Below are 23,599 nucleotides of genomic sequence, written 5' to 3' on the forward strand. Positions count from 1 at the left end.
GAAGGAGTTGCACCATACTCTATTGAATCAGTCAGTAAAGCTTAAGCAGTTGTAAGTAAAGTGGGTTTTTCCTTACCAAATAAATAAGCGCTTGCAATATACTACACATTTTAGGGAGAGCGATAAAGATTTCTAGGGGTAGATTATACAACCCTTGAGTATATGGGGGCACAAGAACTGATTACGAGCCGAAGTAAAATAAAGGAGCTATTTACATGATTTTTAATGATATTTAAAAGAGAGACATCTTAAGTAACTTATCACTGATGAAGTTAGTAATGCTGAGTTCTTGGAAACTGAGCTTCAGAGGTGGACTGGTCGAAATCTGTTAAATAGATGTTCATTAGTTAACAAATGGTAAACACCACACCACACCACAAGAAGCTAGAGTCACTCTCGACCATCGCCTTGTGCGACTCTTACTTTTCTCTTGTGCTCAGCCACTTCCCGCGTGCATCCATAACTCAATTGTGTATGCTGTCGTGTTTACCATTTGTTTTCTAACATAAAAAACAATTTCTTGCGAAACATTTACTTACTTGGAAACATTTGCTCACGTCAGCAGCGTACCCCGTGAGCAAATAGTAGACACTGAGTTGACCAATTATAGCGCGCGCTTTACGTGATTTATGTTATAATCCAAATTCATGGTGCAAGTTTCCTCATTTTTATATGATATTGTTTGCTAAATTTTTATCATGATGACACCTCTTGAACTCCTCTTCTTATGCAGACGTCTTCACATCAACAATCTGGATAAATTACCAAAGGGATTGTTTGATGGCTTGAGGGATTTATCAAAACTGTGGGTTAAAAAACCAAGCTTTCCACGAGCAAAATTACAATTATAATTAAAAGTCTATGCCGTTCCCGTAAGACCTTAATTGATTAGTTTTGAATTAGTGTGCAAAGTATTAACATGCCAAAATAGAGGTGTAAGAGATTATGAAATATTTTCGCGTTAGTTTGTTTTCTGAACTGTAGTCACACTTGATATTTTACTGAAGGAGCAGATCCAGTTAGGTGAAAGTTAATGCCGAGCGCAGATGTAAAAAAAATTAATTTGAGCAGTGCTGTATATCTTGATCTAAATAAGGAAGAAAAGCTCGTTCCCACTTAGCGTTAACAGGAATAAGATTTCGGTGAGCATTGGGTATCTGAGCTCAGGTTGGAATTTCACCACAATGACACTTTTGCGTAAAATATTTTCTGTAACTTAAAATAGCTAAAGTTTTACAATTCCACCCAGATGGCTGCAGGAGAACGCGATCCGAGTGCTGCCCAAGCACATTTTAAAAGATTTGGTGAACTTGGATGAACTGTAGGTTCTGTTATTTCAAGTAAATGCAATAGACAGTATTTACATTTATTTTATTACGAGTTTCAGAAAATAAAATACTTCCATCGAGTTATGTTCCATGACGTATTAGGATCTAACTTAGGATCCGACGGGACTCGTTTGGATAGAGATCGAGGAGAGGTGTGGGTTGGCTACAACAAAATCCACTGCGATTTTAGAGTATTTTTTATTGTTTTCCTTATTCTGTTATTATTATTTTTATGGGAGTTACATCCGTGGATTGAAGATGTTTCTGAAACTTCTAACTCATTTTCTTTGTAACTTTCCGGGATCTCTCTAATAACAAAGTGGAGAAACTGCCAGAAGGAATCTTTAGCAACCTAACGAAGCTCACAAAACTGTAAGGAGCAAAACTTATATCTGTGGTTTTAAATTCCTCTAACTCATTTTCCCTGCATCTTTCAGGGATCTTTCTAATAACAAAGTGGAGAAACTGCCAGACGGAATCTTTTGCAACCTAACGAAGCTCACAACACTGTAAGAAACAAAACTTTCGGCAATATCCGTGGATACATATATAAATGTTGTACCGCGTAGCACTTTGAACACAAATGGTGGAACAGAGAATTTACTCGGAAGCGTAAATTGAAGTGCCAGGTGAAACCCATGAAAAACCCACTGGTTGTTAGTCCTAGTAAAGGGTATTAGGGAACCACACGAGGTAAAGAAAAAACTCTTATGACCTCGGTTGGAATCGAACCCACTACCTCCGCCGCACAACATTTAGACATGTACCCTAAAATTCTCTTCGTCGCAATTCACCACCTTAATCGACCCCGACTTTCTCGATCTGTCCGACCTTGTAGCTTAGTAGGCAGAGCAACGGTAGATCTAATCCGGAGGTCATGGAATCGATTCCCACGAAGGTCATAAGGATTTTTTCTTTACCTCGTGCGGTTCCCTGATACCCTTTACTAGGGCTAACGCCCAGTGGGTTTTTTATGGGTTTCTCTTAGCACTTTAATTTACCCTTCAGAGAATTCTCTGTTCCACCATTAATATCCGTGGATAGTTTGTTTTCCGTTGAAACTAAAACTACGGCTTTATTTTTTATCAGTATCTCGCTAAGTTTTGTGATCTTACAGGGTTTTATCCAGCAATCAAATCGAAGACTTACCACCAATGATATTTGCTAACCTAACCAAGCTTAGGAGATTGTGAGTAGGCGTTGTGATGAAGTTTTTACTGATTAGGCGTTTGATTGATGGATTGACCATTTGTCAATTGATTACTAATTGACACGATTATTTATTTAATTCGCAGCTTTAGGAAAGAAAGCTATTGTAAATATTTGAAAGTATTTATAAAATACTTGAAAAAATTATCAGGTGTTCAAAGACGAAAATATATTAATCAGCTAAGAACTAATCTGAAATAGTCGGTGATGGCGATCGACAACAGTCGGCGAGGTCGTCGTGCCAAATCGGCAATCGTCGATCAGTCATCGGCAGCGACGTGATTCTTCGTCAGTTTTCGACTTACTATCGCCTGAAACGTCGAAGATACGTCGTGTCCTTTGGTTTGTATGTTTGCGCCACATTTGTTAGTCTCCTTCGCAGCCATTGTTTGGGCTCCTCCCGCAACGCTCCCTCCCCCACCGACCGGCCTCTTAAACCCGAGCCGCATTCCTTTCCCTTTGCTTAGATTTCGCGGTAATTGCACGTGATAATGTGCGTTTGCACCAATCACACGTCGCCTTTGATTTCACAATTAATAATATACAAGAAAAAATTTCTCAGTTCTGATTGGTTAAGATGAATGCAGTTTTCAGTTAATTCAGTGCAGAAGAGAGTTAATTCAGTGCGGAAGAGAGATAATTTAGTGCAAAGAAAGAAACAAACCAGACATTCTGATTGGTCAGAATGATTGGTCAATGTCAATGTCAAGGTCAATGTCAAGGTCAATGTCACTTGCAGGGTTTGAATAAATTATTTTGCACGTGATGCGCGCGCTTTTCTTCTGCTTAGTTATGAGAAGCTACCTAGTATTTTTTCATGTATATTATTAATAGATAATCACATGATTTTCTCGTGCAATTTGGAATAAATAAGCACTTGTAAATTTTTTCAAAGACCACAAATTGCACTCGCCCTACGGGCTCATGCAATTTTGTTAGTCTTTGAAAAACTTTACTCGTGCTTATTTATTCCAAATTGCACTCGAAATCATGTGATTACCTATAAAAAAAACAATCAAATTTCAATGACGTAAGTTTCCCGCGTAAATTCATCGACGCTTTCTGAAGAAGTTGCCAGTCATCTCAGAAATTTCCCATGGATGAAACTCCGAAGAAATTGGTAGAAAGTAGTTCAAGATGCTTCATTTGTTCCTGGATTTCACTCACAAAGGATAAAATTTACATTTTCGGTAAAAGTTCATTTGATGTTGCTGAACTAATTCGTTCTTCGCTCACTATTGACTTGCATCGCTACGCAGAGAACAGCAAATTGTTTGTTTGCAGAAATAAACTGACACCAGCTTTTGATAAAGTTTAAGAAGGCATCGGATAAACTGAAAGAAATCAAGAGAGAAATAGAAGAGGTCTTGAATACAAGAGAAAAACCCAGGGCAAAGAGACTGCTGCGAACGGACGAGGATAATAATGTCGGTGAACAAGAGCTCTTTGACAGGACTGTGAACACGATAACACCTATATGATCATACATTTCCAAGATTACAGTTCACCATTAAAAGTATCGTCTGTTATGACTTACGAATATATTTCTCTACATAAATCGCAAGATTTCGAACGCAAAACATGAAGTAAAATTAAACTTACGTCTATCACATCTGCTTTGGAAATGCCCTCGAGAAAGTGAGAAAACATGCCTATTGTTTACCTCTCGACTTAATTGTAAAAGGAAAATATATAAACTTAAATGACATAAGACGAGGCTAAAATGGCCCGTTAAGAGAAGTAAGGAATTGGTTGTTGACTAACCACTGTCTTATAACATGTGCTTCATCGATAGCCACAGCACATAACCTCGCACGGTATACATCATTTTCTAGCCTTCGATCGCCAACGATCATTCTTGAGCCACGCTTCTGGTGAGCCGAAAACTAACGAATATTTTCCGTACTCAATAGTAGGGCGGTATATCTCTCCTTGAGAACTAACGTTTACCGCGCTGACTCCAATACTTTGTCGGTAATTGACCTGATCCTCCATAAGACTTACGAGCGGAGAAACAATAACAACGATATGCCCCGAAAGATTGTCCATGTGATCGCACACGAGTGGAAGAGCCTGATAAATCAAGGATTTTCCAAACCCTGTAGGCAGGTTTACAAATGCATCTTTCTTTTTGCAAAAAGAATTTTCTCAATTGGTAGCTTCTGGTGATCATTTAAACTAGGAATTTTTAATTTGGAAGCGGTCGAAACAAAAGCTTCCTTGCGAGATGCCACTTTCTCTGCTCAATGAGCCGCTGATGGAACGCGAGTTTTGATTGGACGACTCGCCTTGGCGGGACTTACTCAGAATTATATAAGCGAAATCGTGATTGGCTAAAACCAGGGAAAGAAATGCGGCTCGGGTTTAAGCACCCGGTTGGTGGGGGAGGGAGCTTTGCGTGACGAGCCCAAACAACGGCTGCGAAGGAGACTACACATTTGTGTGTACTTTGTGCTATCCTTGTACCGGCCCTACGTTCTATGTAAGTAGAACCAGGGACGTCTTTCAAAGAATATTTTTAAGATCTGTATGGAAAAGTTTCCAGAAGGATGAACAATGAATCAAAGTGTTTGTTTCGCGGCCATTGTGGAATGACTTTATACGCAACTTGGTGGCGCCCAGACCAGTGTTTGGCGTTTCGTAAAACGTTTTAAAGATTTAAATAATTCCTGGAGGAAAACAAATCTCCTTCAGGAGACAAATAAGGCCGGCAATAGGACAGAAAAGTTCCTTCAGGAGACAAATAATTCCAGCAGTGGGACACGAAACCTCCTTCGGGACACAAACAGTCAGAGAAAGGGGACTAAAAACCTCTTTCCGGAGACAAATAATCTTAGCAATAGGACAGTAAAGCTTCCTCGGGAGAAAAATAATACCGGTAATGTGACAAAAAAAAACCTCCCTCGGGAGAAAAATAATCCCAGTAATCGGACAATTGATATAAAAATTTGATATAGAAACATCCCCGAGAGTTTTGCCTGGTTCTGAAGCTGATACATGTAGCGATAATGCATATGCAAATCGAGTTAATATAGTAAATCAGTTCATGATACTTAAATGTATACAAAGAAGAGATATTTTCAGCTACGTTCACGGGTAAAACACAGGGTTAGATATAGAGAGCCATCCATAATATCACCAAGAAAAGTTATCAAGTCATTGCATTGCAGAATATCAAGAAGAAAACACAAGAACATGCTCAGAAAGTCAGTTCCTGTTTCATCTGTTTTACATAGCATAGCTACAAATTATAGATAATGGAGTATCAAATATACTAAGAGACAACACAAGAAGCGAGTACATGCCGTGAATACCGACTATTAAAATAGTCAACTCGCCCTGTCTGCCTACTTTCTTATATATTGTGTTGTCGAACTGAACACAGAACTGTGGACATTTACCAAAGAATCTGCTCCTTTCATCAGTACCTTTTCTTTACCATAAAGCTGGTTTTTTAGAAAGATAAGTATTTGGTACATTTTTGACGCTTTGCTTCGCTTTGCTTCGCTTTGTGTAAATAAATGCCTGATTACACGTACTTGCTGGTTACGGAGTTATGTTATGCAATTAACGCACGTTACGGCGCGGTCACGTGCCGATGCAGAAACCGTAAGCGGCTTCTGGTGACTGCCGCCTATTACAAAATATTCTTCCATCTATAGAGAATTCTAGCCACAACCCTGTAACAACATCAATATTGATAACCCAGAACTGAAGGGAAACATCCTTACAGGCCTATGCATTGGTATAGAAATAAAAAGAGAACACGGCCTGTTGTGCAGTATAAAACAAATACTTCCAACAAAAGCTTCAGATGAAGAAATTATCAATTGTAGTAATTGCAAGATAACAACACTGTTGTCCTTGTTAAAAACCAAATTGATGTGTCGCACCTTAGTTAACACAGAGTAAGATGGCAGGAGAAATAATACCTGCTTTAATGATGCCGCATAGAGTTTCTTGACAAAAATCAAGAATAAGACACTTATTGCAGATATTCCACTAAATGACCTAAATAAATTATTAAAGGCAGAAAATCAAAGAATGGTTGTGGACAAAACAGAAAAAATTATTTCAAAGTTTTTTTGATATAAAGTCTTGTGTTTTTATACAATAAAATTGAGCATGTTCCAGTTCTATACATTCACTTTATCAAAAAAATTATTAGAACAAAGTTAAATAATTGTTATTTTTGCATCTGATGACATTTACCAGTTAATTATTACGTACACAATTTCCAGAGAATAGTGGATCACAAAAGAATGCACGGCAAGTAGCAATGTAAAGATGACGATATTTATTGGTCTCCGCCATTTCGATTCTCCCACAATTCCTTTCTAATTGTAAGCTGGTTTCATGCTTCGCGCATTTATTTTCCTCCCACACGCGACCAGCTTCCTCGCTTGCTTAACCACTTTTACCTTACCTCGAATTGAGTTGGCTCCAGGCAACTTAACGTGGCTTTAAGCGACTTTAGACGACTTCAGGTCCTAGAGTCGGCCTATCTCGGATGGAATAAAACAAGGGAAATAGCAACTTCCTTCCTCACGATTCAATGATGCATTTGCATGAATACCAAAACGCGCCATTTACCCATTGCTAAACTGGGGGGAAGGGGTTAATTTTCATTTGAAATGTCCAAGATTGTAGTACATTAATTTTATTTCTTTACAACACCTGACGGGATTGTACATCTCCTGATCTTGTCATTTATATTCAGGATTGCATGAAAGCGTTGTTTAACAAATATTTCATATGTGATAGACTAATCTCTCAATTTCATATTACTTCATATACGAGAGAATTATACGTGTTATGGTGAACTTTTATACCTGAGGACACTTGGTGATATATATCATTGAATAGCGCGGCCCCCTTCCGTATGCAATCCTGGACATTACTCTATCTTGTGAGACTCAAATTTAAAATTTTCGATAGAGAGGCACATCACCAGACTCTCCTTTAAAAAAAAAGGAATATTCCAAATTTCCCAGAAGTAGAACAAGTAGACACATGTAGTCATTGACTATCTATTTTTAAGATTATCTTGACTCTGATTTTAAGATACACGCTTTTTAAAACTTATAGCTTATAATTTTGAGAAAAGAGACAACATGATTTTGACCGTTTTTTCAACTTTAGTTAAGGTAAACGCAAAGCAGGAAGTTGAGCTTATGTAATGTTAAATGGAAAACTAACTGGGAAAACCAACCAAAAAAACCCTATCCTTGTAGGTTTAACACTTTCAATCCCAAGATCTCATTAGTTATTGTCCTTTCAGTCTGCCATACAACTCTTATGATGTTATTTTTGAAAATTTGGTATTGAAATAACTTATGATCTCTAAAATGATAATTTTTTTTATTCTCATTTCTAATGTGTTTGATGTTGTATTGATATTGTAAGGAGAAATTACGTCTTGGTCACTCATGGTAGTTAAAGGGTTAAAAGACAATGAAATTCCAAATCAAATGGCCAGACCTGATTGTTGATAAAAATTCGATTTTCCAATTCCAATGAAAATTGACCATGAAAGAGTCTCTGTTTTGCAGTTTAACAGAAAAATGGAGAAGAATAAGTTAAAGAAGCTTCCCCCCGTACAATTTTTGGGATTGGCGAAGCTGCATGACCTTTAAGTAGTATATTGATACAGTTGTTTCATTTTGTCTTTTCTCTGGAAAGCTGATTTGAAAATGTACTACTATAATGATCATGAAACTTAATCTGACAACCGAATTTGTTACCAGACACTTGTGTACGGGAAACACCCATGCCGATTACCTCTTCATTTTCAGCAACATTTGAATTCCTCAGATGTCACTTCCTCGTTTCTTTATGAATTTCCAGTTTTTACATGTTTCGGAGGCATTCTAACTGATGTTGGGATGCATTTTGGCTGGTTTGGATGGTAAACGCATGTCACTGCCCTTCTAAAAAAAAGCTAAAAAAACTCTTGTAATTACGTTGAAAAAGAGAAACGAATCAAATCGTGGTCTTTCTTTTCATGCTTTATCGTGCTTATAAAAATTAATTAAAAAATGTTCCATTTATCAATTCACATAGTCCTACTTTCACGTTATCCTCTATCGTTTTTTTAGTTACCTCTCAGACAACAGGATCGAAAATTTGCCACGAGAAATTTTTAAAGGCCTAACAGAGCTTTTGATTATGTAAGTGAACAATTAAATACATGGGATATTTGCCTATATTGGAATGATATTTAACAGTAATTTGCCGAAGGCTAAGCGAATATCGTTGAATAACCCCTGAGAAGATGTTAAGGGGATTATCCAACAATATTTAATGAGCCTGAAGTGAGGTGATTACGGCAAGGCGCGAGGTAATTATTGCAGGGGCGCTAAATTTGAAAAGGGTTGCCTCCCGTTTTGTCAATGTTACAGAGAAACGTAGATAGAAGAAAATTCTTTTACGAATAGCACAAAAGATGTCACTACGTTTAGTGTAACACTTTTCAGTAAAAACATGTGACGTTTTGCTCATTAAATGCTTTTGGAGACTCGCTGTTAATCTCGATGCCAGTAATCGAAACAATTGTAACAGAATGGTTTCAAAAACATAACATTGCTGTGCTTTTTATTTTAAATTGTTGAGCTTTCTTTTTGATAGAGAAATCTTTAACAACGAATTGATACAAGTTTCCGTCGACACCTTCAAAGAAAATCAACGGCTGAAAATTATGTAAGTGTTTTTTTTAATCAGAATTATATACAAATTATGAAAAGCACTGGCTGACCCTGACTAGTTCAAATAGTTAAAAGAATTATTGCAAGCACACCTATTGCTTTGATTGCTACAATTTAATGATATCATAGCTATATTGCTAATCACACATTTTCCATTCCAGATATATGCATTACAACAAGTTTAGAGAGCTTCCGTATGGATTTTTTTAAAGTGCAAAAGGATATACTGAAAGTGTACGATTGTAATATATTTATACTACGATCTAAAGTTTAAAGGATAAATTGTAAATAGAGGATGTCTGAGAACACTTTTAATTTAATGTTTGCAATAGCTCCCCATCGAGAATGTAAGACGTGGCATTCTATGGGAAGTTTCTTACATCGATCAAGGGACATGTACGGTTCTCTAGTTAGTACATATAGTAATTTGAAATACCTTATTTGACTGAGTGATTTCGTATTTTACCATTGCAGGAGTTTGGACACAAATCTGATGTGTTGTCACATGCACAAGGAGGACGCTGACTGTGCTTTCATTTACAACGACGACTTTGCTAACTGCGAGAGCATGTTTAAGAATTCTGCCCCAAGGAAAAGTATCTGGGTGATTGGAATCTTTTCTCTGGCTGGTGCGGTGTTTGTCATAACCTGGCGAGCGATTTTCAAAGAGAAGAATTTGGTACAGTCCATCATGTTGCTACATTTGGCGGTATCCGATGGTGTGATGGGCATCTTCCTAGTCACTGCTGGCACCAAAGATCTGCTGTGGAGAGGAGAGTATTACTTGCATGACTTTCAGTGGAGGTCTGGCTTGTCTTGTCGAATTATTGGGGCGATCTCCCTGTTGTCAAGTGAGGTGTCAGTAATGATGATGACACTGATTTCTGCTGATCGCCTCAAAAATATTGTGTTCCCTTACCAGGGTGCTTCTCTAAAACCAAAGGCAACACATATCCTGTGTATCTCCATATGGGCAATTGGTTTCCTTATTGCCTTTTTGCCTATGTTTGGTATCGGGTATTTTGAAGACCCTTTCAGGTACCATAGTTACTATGATAGAAGTGTGGTTTGTTTACCCTTGCACCTTACCTCTGATAAGCCAGCAGGCTGGGAATATTCTGTTGCTATCTTTGTCGCTTTGAATTTTGCTTTTTTCTTGTTCATCATGGTTGCTTATGTCACGATACTCCTCAAGTCTTACTTGTCGAGCCGGCGACTAGCCCGCCAGGGTACTGCAAGAGAGATCCAGGCCAGAAGAGTAAACTTTAGGAGGGAAACGGCTCTTGCAAGGCGGGTGTTTTTCATCATTCTTAGTGATTGTGTCTGCTGGATGCCGGTGATAGTGTTTGGCATGAGGACAATCATCGAGAAGTCTTTCAAAGCGCCAGGTGACCTCGCCGTCTGGATTGCTGTATTTGCTCTTCCGATCAACTCTGCCTTGAATCCCATCCTGTACACCTTGTCAACAGAACAGGTATGATAGACGCCTCTAAATCAACTACAATCAACAAAAGAGACTCCGTCGACTAGAGCTACAAAAAGTAGTTAGCATAATCATAGGAATGGTAATGGGTTGAAGCCGACCAGGAGAACTATGATAAATATGCCCACAGCTGCTTTGATGACCCGAAAAAGACCCTGACACTTTCTAAAATCATTGAAAAGCAGAGAGTCACTTGTTTCATTTAATCATGTGAGACCAGTTTAAGGCAAGGAACAAAATTTAAATTTTTTTCGTTTATTGCCTATTCAGGTCCGAGGCATTCTGGGGAACAAATTGGAAAAATTCTGGAACTACTTGAAGAACGTTTTCTTTTGCTGTGGTCGAAATCAGGAAGGTGCGATGTTATGATCATATATTTGAAGAACTAAAACTACAGCTAACACTTAGTGATAAGATATAAACCAAGCAATTGGGTTAACAATTAAAAGATTTCTGCAAGTATAGTTTTTGATTGATTGATTGATTGATTTTTTTTCCACATGCATTCATTCATTCAATCATTTATTCCTTCATTTATGTATTCATTCATTTGGGAATTCACTTAATCATGCTTTTCCTTGTTGGTCTCTGCGTTCGTTCGTTACTACTTTCGTTCGTTCTATCAGATACTTCTTTCCGGGTTCGTTCACTAGCCTTTTCTCGTTGTTTTCCTTAAAAGGCGAAGGACAAGGAGAACAAGTGAACCAGCAGGGAATGGATGAAAATGATCAACACGGCGGCCAGGGAGGTAAAAACCTTTCTTCTGTCAGCTAACAATTCTTGGAAACTGTAAGCGAGGGTACAGCGGAATTCTGTGACTAAAACATATTCGATTAATTTTTCAAGCAGAAGTCGAGGGTGCGGAAGCAATCGAACTGGCACATATGGGCGCGCATCTCCCACAACAGGGTAGGCTGACGTTTCCTAACCAAAGCCATCTTAACTAGAAGAACAGTGTCGTATTGAACTTTCCTTTGCGCTGACGATGTTTATTGTGTTCTCTACCTGGGAAGGTTGGATAATTTTATTCCCCCTAGACGTAGGTCTTTATTGTCATTACAATCGTCCAACATTTTTTCGTTCATTTTGTTACTTTTAATTTTTACATCCCGTCATGTAACACAAAATTTGATCGATTTGAGAGCTTTGTAGACGGTTAGGTGTGTGATCCTAAGCTCACGGTCATTATCATCTTCTGGAAAGGGGAGGAAAGTGATCTAGCTTGTTTAAGAGAAGTTTTTGATTTTGAAATAACCGCAAATACTCAGATACAGTGTTTTCAAAACGTCAGGAAGAATAACGACCAATATTGTTAATTAGTCGACAACTATTTTAATTTATTACACGACTCGGGCAGTCAGAGGGCCAATAACTAAAATCAACCAATCAAAATGCTCTATTGCCGGTCAATATTCTCTCAGTATTGGACCGGGTACTGTCCCGAATGGTCTCGAATGATACCGCACTTGTGTCCCTTTGAACTTCAGTCGTATAATAAAGCTCTTATTAACCAAGCTTGCTCGGGACCATACTGGAAGAATATCGGCCCTTGGTCTTTTTTGTACGGACCTCGCTGCGCTCGGTCCGTACTGTCAAGACCTCGGGCCGATATTCTCCCAGTACGGCCCTCGCGCTTGGTTAATAAGATACATGTAAAGGTATAATTTACCTATTGGTTTCAAGGAGAACTCGACGAAGCCGAAAGAATCGAACCAGCACCTATCGGATCAGCTCAACCAAATGAAGGTAGGTCGTCTCACCTTATAATGTGGTTTTATCAACTGGGTTGATAATGTTAATTGTCCACCGTAATGAGTTTGTAAAAGTCTAGTTGAAATAATCACAGATACTCAGATTCAGTGTTTTCAAAACGTTGTGAAGAGTAGCGTACAATATTGTCAATTAGTCGACAACTATTTTAATGCATGGTATAATTTACCTAATGGTTTCAAGGAGGACTCGACGAGGCCGAAAGAATCGAACCAGCACCTATAGGATCAGCTCAACCAAATGAAGGTAGGTCGTCTCACCTTATAATATGGTTTTATCAACTGGGTCGATAATGTTAATTGTCCACCGTAATGAGTTTGTAAAAGTCTAGTTGAAATAATCACAAATACTCAGATTCAGTGTTTTCAAAACGTTACGAAGAATAACGTAAATATTGTTAATTAGTCGACAACTATTTTAATGCATGGTATAATTTACCTAATGGTTTCAAGGAGGACTCGACGAGGCCGAAAGAATCGAACCAGGTGCTATCGGATCAGCTCAGCCAAATCAAGGTAATTCGTCTCATCTCCTAATATGGTTTTTTCAACTGGGTCGATAATATAAATTGGTCACCGTGAAGAGTTTATAAAAGTTTAGAAACTCTCTGCGGTGGGCAATTTACATTTATTTATCAACTGAGGTGGTGAAACCAAATCATCTTTTAATACCCTCACCGACGCAACACCACAGTTTCTTCAGAGATTTACCTTACTTAATTGGTTCGCTTACTAATACAGAACGTAAACATGAAATCTTCAGCGCTAATGAGTAAAGTTTGGGGTGGAGAAAGTTGAAATTCAACTTGTAAAATCAAAACCTCAATGCTCTTACAGGAGAGCCTTTGTTGCTCGTAGGTTGAATTGATATCTTGAAAAAAAGCAAGGGGATTAATTTTTCGATTCAAGTAACTTCGGAAAAAGGAAACTTCTTCAGTAAATCACGATGGTCCACGTTAACTGACTTCCCTTTCCGCTCAGAGATGAGAATGACTTTTGATTAGTGAAATCGACATATCCTGCCAACGTTATGATTGTTCCTCTTACTTTCCTCTTGGAACCGTTTATGATGGAGCACGTGACATGTATGTGACTTTGAACCTGCCGTAAGTCTTCGCGGGGTTACCATTTTTTGCGGAACAAGCCAATGCAAACAAGAGGTCTATATCCCTTCTCGAGTGTGTCGAGAAACAAGATAAGCAAGAGAAATACACGCATGAGTACACACAAGTCGACTTTTTTAGGTTGAAAAGTCGTGAAGACCCCTTTTAGAGGGAGCACAATTTAAATACCCATAGTATATTTGCTTATTTTTTCGTTTTCTTTTTATCAACGCAGAGCAAGGGGATCAAGAGCTTGATTCTGTGTCCCTTACTCGAGGTAGGTTAACTTTACAAAGTAATTTGGATATATCAACAAAGTTGAAATGGTAAATTGGCCACCGTAATGATTACAAAAGCTGACGTTTCGAGCGTTAGGGCTAACGCTCGAGACGTCAGCTTTTGTAATCATTACGGTGGCCAATTTACCATTTCAACTTTGTTGATATATCCAAATTATTTCGTTACTCCCACCGACGCAGCCCCAAACAGTTTCTTTCGAAACTATCAGCCTTTTAACTTTACAAAGAGCTTACAAAGACCTTTATCACAAATTTAAAATTTCTATGACCAGGAGTGGATATAGTCTATCATCAAACTTCGTATCAAATATCAGAATCATATAGAGAGTGGAGTTCTCAGAGTAGTTATGTCTTTCTGTGAGAGGATATCGAAAAACAATTTTTTCATTAACATAACATGATATGGCAGAATTCTAATTAATATTCAGTAAAAGAAATCAATGTTTATCTTCAACATAATCCTGTTGCACGCTTTCGTTTAGGAGAATGATGTTAGAATGTTGTTTACTGAGCAGCAAGCAGCAACGCATCAAGTACAACATCTGTTGAATTTTTTATTTTACCTACCGTGTCCATTTAATTGTAGGTAAACGGAGCAAAAGTTTCAGGTTTTCAACCGAGAAGAGGTGAGTGAGCAGAGAGATACGCCCAGTTTTATCTTACGCTGATGACGCTCAGTTACTATTACATAGTTGATGGACATAGTGACTGAGAACCTGACTGCTTAAAGGTTGACTTTTTTTTTTTAAAGAGTGACTGTCATTGTAACTGACTGACTAATTGACCGAATGACAGACAAATCGCTGACCAGTCGCCTAAATGACCATTGACTTTTTAACATGGAATTACTGACTGACTACTTATGTGACCAACCGACGGACTGATTGACTGTCTGACTGACCAAACGACAGAATAGGGCTGTTGTCAGAAAAAGATCCCCCAAGAGACTTCTTTCTTTTTAACAGAACATGGGGACAGTCAAGATCTTCAAAGCGTCGAAAGTCGTACTCGGCTTGCAAAGTTATCCATGGAGAGCAAGATTTCGAAAACGAGACAGCACTGTAGTTGGTGTAATTCGAGGAAATTGTTGCAAAAGAAATTTTGAACAATTTTCTAAAAAGAATTGGTCATTGGGATCAACGATGAGATACAGCTGTGGCACCATTTTAACTAAGCGTATTCATTGTAGAAGATTCTTGTACCTAAGAAGAAAATATTTGCGTTAATTTTGTGCCTCAGTTTAGGAGTTTAAAAAGAATCATTTAGTCAGTTCTATTAAACCCCTCAGTGTGCGTTGGTTATTTTAAGTCAAGTCAAATCTCATTCAGCCTTTGGCTATCTTAAAAACCTTCCCGAAAAAAATTTTTTTCTTTGGTTCAGTGATGGTTTAATCAGTTATAGTTACACACTATCACTTATCTACGTTAAACAAATAATTGATCAGATCATTTCTTGAGGATTTTATTCCCCCATGATGCAAATCGCGCATGTCTTGGGACATCCGCCATTTCTATTGACATCATCTTTGGGAGATTTTCGGGCACTCTTTCAGGCACCCTTTCAGGCACCCTTTCAGGCACCCTTTTAGTCACCCTTTCAGGCACCCTTTTAGGTATTTCATATTCATGATTGCAATTTTCGTCATTGCCTCTTAGCATTATCAGTGCCTCATTGTGATTTACATCATCATAGTTTGAACAAACAAAAGAGGGGCGCGGTTGAAACTAATGGCATTAATTGGCTCGAAACGACAGGATGGCACATCGAGGACTACAAGGGTGTTTTTTTGCCATTTTTGATCACGTGTTTGCTCGTTCGCCCTGATGTACATAGATATATTAAGAACAAGAACAGGTATTTAAATATATTTGCTGCAGAGTTCAGAAAATGCACGCTCTCTGGCCTATGAATTATCTAACATTTGATCCTCGTTTAGACAAAAAATTAAACAGTGCGCTGGCATGAAATGTGGAAAATTTTAATTAATAAACTTTTAACATATTGATGAAATGGCTCCTGGTTAAAGGATCATGTTAATATATAGCACCATTGAGTATATTTTACGGGGGGTGATTATTAAGAGGTAACGTCGTTAGTAATTAAATGATTATTATATTAATGTTGTAACTATATTCATGTTGTATTAAAATTCTGAGATATTTAGAGATAAAGCAAGTATCTCACCTCAACTCCTGCAACCAAAACAGCATGAAAATTTTGGAGCTTACATATTCATGAAAATGTAAGAAACTGCTTCTAGAATAAAAGAGAATAAGAGAAATGCCAGGATATTCTTTTCTGTATCGTTTTCCATGTGCTCACCTTTTATTGACATAATTAAGCGATATGACACACATCTCCCTACTCCATAACGTAATAAATGAGGATCACGAGGAAAGTTCATAATTATTTGTTATGGCTCATAATAGTTACTGCTTCTAGTTCCACCAAGTGGTGGCGCGCCTGAGGTGTTTATCAACATCCAAACTCGGCTCAGTTCAAAAACGCTATGCAGAAATGACAAGCGTGAACGAGAATAAGAAGATAACAAAGAAGCTAAGATGAAGGAGTAAGATAAGCGAGGCGTTTACGACAGATTTCTAAGCCTTGTTAAATTGTTGTGTCATATCTGTATCTGATCCGGGCCCCCCGCGGGGCATCGATTCTTTAACAACTGTTTCCACGAAAATAGCATTTTTTTTTGTGCGGTAGCATAGATGTTTGAATATTCATGTCAAATGTAGTTTTTGAATTAATATGGATTTCGATTGCAATCAAATGTGGAGTAAAATCGACTGAAGTTTTCGTCTACTTCGTTTTAACCATTCGGTTCATGACGAGGGACTGTTCTCCTTTGCTAATACATCACGCTACTTATTAACCACACGAATGTGACGAGTCGTGTTGTTTTCCTCTTTACTATAACCTATTCATACCGAACATACAAATATAATGCCAAGTAGCGTAGCTGGTGTTAAACATGAAGCAAATAAAATTCCTGTTTTCATAAACGCCCAATATTTCTTAAGTTAACCGAGTTCATCGAATGCATAATGTGGAATCTAAAGTTTATTGGCCCAAGTAAAAATTCCAGTAATAAAGGTTAGACAAAGCAAGACAAAATAACAAGGTGTTTGAGAGAAATTTGTAACCTGGGAAATATACATACGCCATAGCTGGTACGTACTAAGTAAGTAACAACCTTATTTACAGAGGGTAACACATAACAGTTAAAAACTGACGAAACAGTGGCCCTCTACCCTAAGTTAAAATCAAAAACTATTTACGCTTATAAGATAATAAAAAAAAAAAAAATCTAAATCTGGGTATGCACAACTAAAAACTAAGCTAAGAGTTCTTGGATAAGAAATGTTTGGGAACAGAAGATTTAAAAGAGCCAATGGAGTATTTCTTGCGAATGTCTAAAGGGATGCTGTTCCATAGTTTTGCTCCACTGGCCTGAAAAGTTCGCCCCCCTTCCGTTTTTCTAGTATAGGAGGGGCACACGAAGCTATATTTTCCATAGCGACTGGTTCTGGTTATTCGGTCTGAGTTTCTCGTTAAAAGCTCTGTTATATAGCTCGGACAATTATTTTCATCTTTGATGAGCCTAAATATTAGACTGGTCCTTTTAAGGTTTAAATCTTCCTTAAGTGGCAGCCAATCGAGTCGTCTAAAATGCGTCTCGATTCTTTCAAGGTCACCGATATCAGCATCCAAGATTACTCGAGCTGCTCGCCTTTGCAGCCTGGATACGCGGTTAACGTTCTCTTCTGACGCAGTGCACCATTCACATGAGCCCTACAACATTATTGGCTTGATCAAGGCGTTGATCAAAAGCTTACGCTCAGCTAGAGGCAGGTTACGCTTAATCTTCTTCAGCACCACAATACGTTGTGACACTTTCTTACAAATGTCATCTATCTGTTCAGTAAAACTCAAGTGATTGCCTAATTTTACTCCAGTAATTTCTGTGAAGTTATTTTCTCAATCTCGCAACCGTTGCATGATAATTTAAGATTCGTGTCTGGAGCTTTCTTTTTTAGTCGTTTGCCAGTTACTAGAGGACTTTTTGTTTTAGAGGCATTAAGTACCATCATGTTTTCAGATGACCAGTCGGCAATCTTGTTTATGTCTTTTTGGAGCCGATGCTGAATTGCAGGTGGATCTATGACGACAGCGGAAGTACTTAAAGTAGTGTCGTCTGCGTAGATGTCTACTGTTGACTTAGAGACTGAGTTTGGGAGATCATTTACAAAGATGATAAATAGCAGTGCCTTGCGAAACACCGTGTGTGATCAGCCTGTATTCTGAATGCACTCCATCAATGACAACTGAGTTCCTTCAACCCTTTAAGTAGTTCGTTAAGAGCATCAATTCCCAAGATGTTATACCGTATGCTTCGAGCTTGGACAGAAGTATGTCATGGTCAATTAAGTCGAAGGCCTCCTTGTAATCCACAAATACAAGCCCACTGTCTTGGTCTTTATCCATGTAAGATAACAACTGATCCGTCAGCCGAATGAGCGCTGTCTCCGTAGAGTAGGATCTTCGGAAACCTGACTGCAAGGTGTACAACAAGTTGTTGTTCCACATGTAGTTGTACAGGGCTTGGTGGATATGTTTCTCAAAAATTTTTGATAGTAAAGGGAGTGCTGAGATTAAACGATAATTGTTCTTGTCGTCTTTGCTTCCTTGCCCCTTGTAAATAGGCGTGACTTTGGCAGTTTTCCATGCAGACGGGAAATTGACTGTATCAATGCAATGGTTAATAAACCGACTGCGTGGTAAGGAGATTGCATGGGACCGAGACCGTCAGATCCCGCCGCCTTGTGGGATGGCACGAGTTTTAGCAACTCCTCGATCTTTTTCGGTGTGATATGTGGGATGATGAACTGTGGTTTTTTTAAGCTTTCTGCTATGAGGTCCTTGATGTGTTTAAGAGGAACCCGTGACGATGAATTTGGTGGTTTATTTTGTAGCAGTTTTAGAGGCTGCTTCACAAACCAGAGGTTTAAACACTCAGCAATGTCAAGTGGATCCGTAATCAATTTAGCTTCTTCCTTCAGCTGACTTATAGGAGCATGATTGTTTACGTCTTGTCTCGTTAGGTTCCTGATGAGGTTCCACAATCTTTTAAGATCATTTTTATGTTCAGTAAATTGGTTTTTAAAAAGTTGCTCCTTGGCATTCCTTATCAATTTGCACACCTCATTTTTAGCACGTTTGAAGGTAGCCCAGTCAGTAGAACTTTCAGAAATTCTAGCTTTCTTTAGTAGTTTTTATCTTCTTCTCATGGCGTCGTTAATTTCTGTAGTGAACCAAACTGGCTGGGCATTTTTACTCACTCTTTTCTCTTTCACGGGGATGTGAGAATCAAGGATGTCAGTGAAATTTTTATACTAGCTGTCGACAGTATCCTCGAAAACAAAAGCTGTCGTCAGTATCCTCGAAAACAAAAGCGGTGTCCCACGGGGTCTTGCTCAAATCATCCACAAATTTTTTAGCAGTGTTACTCGAGTTATTCCTTTGTGGAGTCAGACCTTTGTAGCGTCGAACCACCATTGTTGGAAGGTGATCTGACATTCTAATACTCTTGTTTGTACACACGTTAACCTTTCCGAGTAACTTCACCAGATATGATCTAGACACTTTCCTGAAACGGGCCTTGTAACTTCTTTGACGAGTTGGGTTAGGTGTGGCAGGTTAGTTAGTGTTTTAATGAGCTTGTGTTTACTTGCCTGATTTGCATTTAGGAAGTCAACATTAAAATCTCCTAAGAGAACCATTTCCTTGTTCAACAAATAGGCTTTTTCGATGTTTTTTGCAATGCTTGAGTCAACCTCAGACGTGGACGACGGGGGTCTATAGACACCAGCAATGAGCAATGAGCGCTTTGATTTAAAAGGGCATACTTCAAGCCAGAGCATTTCGATTTCAGTTGTCATCAGATCTGGGCGACTTTTTGCTTGTAGTTTATCATTCGCATGAATAATTATTCTTCCCCCTTGCTTTCCAACTCTGTCATTCCGGAATAAGTCATATCCATGTACTTGGTAAAACGAGTCGGGCCTTTCACTGCTACAAAAGGTCTCGGTTAAGATTAGTACGTCAACTTTGTTTGCTGGATCCTTGTGGGCATTAAGCTACAACGAGAGTGAGATGTTCAAACTTAGCGTCTGTTAGGTGTTGAATGTTCCATTGCCCAATCCTTGTTCCTCTGCCCTGACTTGAAACGCGTAGGTAGATGGGACCAGGGTTCAAAGCAACATCATTCGATGGGACCAGGGTTCAAAGCAACATCATTCGAAAGGAAGATCAAATTGGCAGCCAGCATGATATTAAAGAAGCGCAGAGCACGTGTGAGCTTTGGAGCGGGCGCCATCTTGAAGGATTCTTTCGCGCTAGATTTCAAACTTCTTACGTTAGGATTTATCACCACCTGATTCGTATCTTTAGCAATCACTAAAGCCTCCAAATTTTTTTTATTCGCCAGATTCCAACGACCTATTGACAGCTGCACAGCAAGTAGATACGATAAGAGGCATATCATGAGAACGCCACCAAGACACGACCGCACTGTTCGACTTGTGACTTGAAAGTGAGTGTCACTGGTGTCACAACAGTAGTATTACGAAATAACCCAGTAAGCAGTAACAGAAGTCAAATATGATAAAATTAGTCGATTCCTTTACTAAGGTTAGTTGGTATCTCAAAACACAACAACAATTGGGAATCCATTTACCTTTCTGCTGTTTTTCTCCATGTCAAAATGATTCCTAAAGTTATCAACGAATATTTAAATTAAAAAGACAAAAAAACCTGCATCCATAACTATTGTGAAAATGAAATAGTGTTATTTTTTCCATTTTCCATTAAATATTGAAACTTGAAAGATAAAATTTAAAAATTAAAAAAGAAAATAGCGACTATCTCATTCCTGCTGTACATGGGGTTCATTTGCAAACATCGAAGAGGACATTTTCAAGTAATAACACACACAGCAAAATAACAGAAAACTTATTAGTTTTCCGCCATCAGGCGGGTTGATTAGTTTGGTCCGAAAAAAAACAAAACGCTGTCAAGAAAGTCAATGTATACTGAATTTTTTTCTTTTGGAAAAAAAAAATAGAAAACCAAATAGGTCCGAATAGGATATCAAGTCAGAAAAACTGCGGGTTTTTTCCCGAAAACCAAAACCAAGTACTAAGAAAAAAATAAAAACCGCGAACTGATAATGACACCAAATTTTAAAAGCCATCTTTTTTCGCGCAAAAACGAAAAAGCGATTTGAAATATGAAAGAACGACCCATAAGCTTCCCCTTATAAGAAGAGGGTATAAGAAGTACTTGCCTCGTCACTTCTCCACTATTCATGAGGGTATCAACCTCAGCTTTTTTACTTGCTACGGTGGCCAATTTACAATTTCAACTTAGTTGATATAACCAAATTACCTTGTTGCCCCCACCGACGCAGCACCACAGTTTCTTTAGAAACTTTCAGCCTTTATTCAATCTCATCATACTTTGATTAACATTACGTAATATCTTTTGGTGTGTGTATGTGGTTGGGGAGGGTTGGGGGAGAGGTATTCGCAGAGACCTAGTATTACAATTGTCGCCTTAGGGCACATTCTATGGTCTCTGGTCACGTCACTTATCAGACAACTTTCTGATAGCACCCCCCTTCTTACAGAACCAGAAATTTATGAACGTCCCCGTGGGAGGGAGGAGAGCAGACTCCTTTGAACGCTAGCGGCATTTTGAAAGATGTTGGAAGAAAGTACTTCCTTTTTATTGTCAAACCAACATTGTTTTCTTAAACACCCGTAATGTGTCACTCATCACCGTGACGACTATATTTATAGAATTGCAAAACTGGCTAAAGATAATGATCTGGAACAGCTGTATGCAGACGGCCTTCTGTATGTGAATTCAACGCTGTTTAAGACAGTTCGACAGTTCGATCTGAGTTGAAGTGAGGGAGCAGCGAGAATATACTCCAGGTATTTACTTCTTTCTAATATTCCAAATATCGATAGGGTGAAATGTTAGCAAAATAGGTCACGGACTTAATTGAGTGAAGGACGGAAATATCAAACCTGTCGGAAAAATTAACTGCACTTTTTGCATCCTCGATGTTTAACTCAAGGCAATTATGAAGTACTTCAGCCATTCTTCATTTACGGGGCTACAAAACATCTCTAGATTTGTTAGCTTGACATTAAGCACTTACTAACGTTTCCCATGCCGCTTTCCAATAATAATGATAATAATATATTTACTTATTAATGTGTTATTATAAATAGTGGTGTGTTAGTTATTCAGGCTCTCTCCGCTGGAATAAGATAAGAATTATAACAACATATTTACATTTTCGTGTTCAGTCAGTTGTTGAAGACACGTGCTTGGTGGCGCGGACAACTAAATCGGAAGATCAAGAAATAAGTAATCTTTGGAGGAATTACCTGAAATATTACTGCGGAAATGTAATTGCAAAGGTAAGCCTGGAAAGGTAAGTGTAACTGGAATGCTATAAAATTCCTTAGTTACCGTCATGACATGAACCGAATATGGTAATTTAAATTGTTCTCGAATTGCAAATGTGCAGAGCGGTGCCTTCAATATGGCCTCCGCTAACATGTACGGCGATTTAAGCAGAAAAGGAAAAGGCTTTTGTTTTTATCAAATATTTCAACTTAATTCATGTACATAAACTAAGTTGTACTAAAATTAACAAATGGTAAACACCACAGCGTACACTATTGAGTTATGGATGCACGCGGGAGGTTGCTAAGCACGAAAGAAGCGTAAGAGTCGCTCGAGGCGATAGCCGAGAGCGACTCTAGCTTCTTGAGTGCTTAGCAAACCTCCCAAGTGCATCCATAACTCAGTAGTGTACGGTGTGGTGTTTACCATTTGTTTTATAACATAACATTGATACATTGTAGCTAAAGAGTTCCCTTTTATTTAACAAATCTTACGTGACCAGAAAAAACAAGCGCGCGCGGAAAAATAGTCTTTGCATTTGCTCACGTCAGCAGCGTACACCCATGGGCAAATGGGGGACGCTAAATTGACCAATCAGAGCGCGCGCTTTACTTTGGTTATGTTATAATGTTAAATGAAGGGATACACGCAAGTGACTATTTTCACTTCCCCTCAGCTTAACAACTGAAAACAGGAAGATGGCGTCTAGAAGGACCATATGGGGTTTCTTAATTGCTTTCTGTAAGCATTTTTATGTTTATTAAAAAGGATATCGAGCCAAAAGAATAAATATTTCACATGAGCTTATTCCAGAGCAAATCACAAGCTGATATAAGACTCAAGGTATCTTGCCCTGCACTTGTTGCTTAGATGACATTAATTTTTTAAAAGACACGTTTCGACCATCATCTTCAGTTAAAATATTTACGAAGTAATATTTTTAACTGAAGATGACAGTAATTACTTTCGAAACATGACTTTTATAGTTAATTATATAGTTATATTGTTATATAGTTTATATCTGACCACTTGCAGCCCAGAGGCTGAATTACGGATGCAGTGTAAGGTTGAGAACAGACGTCAGCATATCAGGCGCCTTCTGGCAGCCGCTTCAGTCTATGGATCTCACCTTCCCACCCATCCCACCCCAGGGGAGGACATCCATCACACAGTAGTCTCGTGTGTGGGAAATTAACGTCTCCTACCCCAACCTT

At 38.4% G+C, this 23,599-nt stretch overlaps 3 protein-coding genes across 5 annotated transcripts in view; all 3 read left to right on the forward strand.

Moving 5' to 3' along the window:
• The first annotated feature begins 9,721 nt into the window (after positions 1–9,721).
• Positions 9,722–11,345, forward strand: LOC148743475 (G protein-coupled receptor GRL101-like). Its single transcript, XM_088726494.1, has 2 exons — positions 9,722–10,715; positions 10,995–11,345. The coding sequence occupies exons 1-2, from the start codon at positions 9,735–9,737 to the stop codon at positions 11,091–11,093; spliced, it is 1,080 nt and encodes a 359-aa protein (XP_088582620.1). The 5' UTR covers positions 9,722–9,734; the 3' UTR covers positions 11,094–11,345.
• Positions 11,346–11,370: 25 nt separating this feature from the next.
• LOC148743476 (uncharacterized) lies at positions 11,371–14,847 on the forward strand. Of its 3 annotated transcripts, XM_088726498.1 has the most exons (7): positions 11,371–11,472; positions 11,574–11,633; positions 12,408–12,470; positions 12,678–12,740; positions 12,947–13,009; positions 13,832–13,873; positions 14,482–14,836. In XM_088726498.1, exons 1-7 carry the CDS (start codon positions 11,439–11,441, stop codon positions 14,523–14,525), a joined length of 369 nt encoding a protein of 122 aa, XP_088582624.1. In that variant the 5' UTR covers positions 11,371–11,438; the 3' UTR covers positions 14,526–14,836. The 3 variants fall into 3 exon arrangements, with proteins under 3 accessions (XP_088582624.1, XP_088582630.1, XP_088582627.1); XM_088726504.1 differs by lacking the exon at positions 12,678–12,740 and having other exon boundaries at positions 14,482–14,837; XM_088726501.1 differs by lacking the exon at positions 11,574–11,633 and having other exon boundaries at positions 11,401–11,472; positions 14,482–14,847.
• A 6,964-nt stretch (positions 14,848–21,811) lies between these two features.
• Positions 21,812–23,599, forward strand: part of LOC148743477 (uncharacterized) — an 11,875-nt gene continuing 10,087 nt past the window's right edge. Inside the window, exons 1-3 of the mRNA XM_088751323.1 lie at positions 21,812–21,901; positions 22,283–22,410; positions 23,062–23,126. Of these exons, the coding sequence (XP_088607449.1) occupies positions 23,084–23,126 (43 nt within the window). The 5' untranslated portion in view covers positions 21,812–21,901; positions 22,283–22,410; positions 23,062–23,083. The remainder of the gene's footprint in view (positions 21,902–22,282; positions 22,411–23,061; positions 23,127–23,599) is intronic.

Source organism: Stylophora pistillata, chromosome 1 (genome assembly GCF_964205215.1).
Source record: "Stylophora pistillata chromosome 1, jaStyPist1.2, whole genome shotgun sequence".
Classification (NCBI taxonomy): domain Eukaryota; kingdom Metazoa; phylum Cnidaria; class Anthozoa; order Scleractinia; family Pocilloporidae; genus Stylophora; species Stylophora pistillata.

Excerpts from the sequence above, each read along its gene's own strand:
- LOC148743475 (XM_088726494.1), top strand. The coding sequence starts at position 9,735 with ATGTGTTGTCACATGCACAAGGAGGACGCTGACTGTGCTTTCATTTAC. Across the intron at positions 10,716-10,994 it reads ACACCTTGTCAACAGAACAG|GTCCGAGGCATTCTGGGGAA; the intron begins GTATGATAGACG and ends TTGCCTATTCAG.
- LOC148743476 (XM_088726498.1), top strand. The coding sequence starts at position 11,439 with ATGGATGAAAATGATCAACACGGCGGCCAGGGAG. Across the intron at positions 11,473-11,573 it reads TCAACACGGCGGCCAGGGAG|AAGTCGAGGGTGCGGAAGCA; the intron begins GTAAAAACCTTT and ends TTTTTCAAGCAG. Across the intron at positions 12,741-12,946 it reads ATCAGCTCAACCAAATGAAG|GAGGACTCGACGAGGCCGAA; the intron begins GTAGGTCGTCTC and ends AATGGTTTCAAG.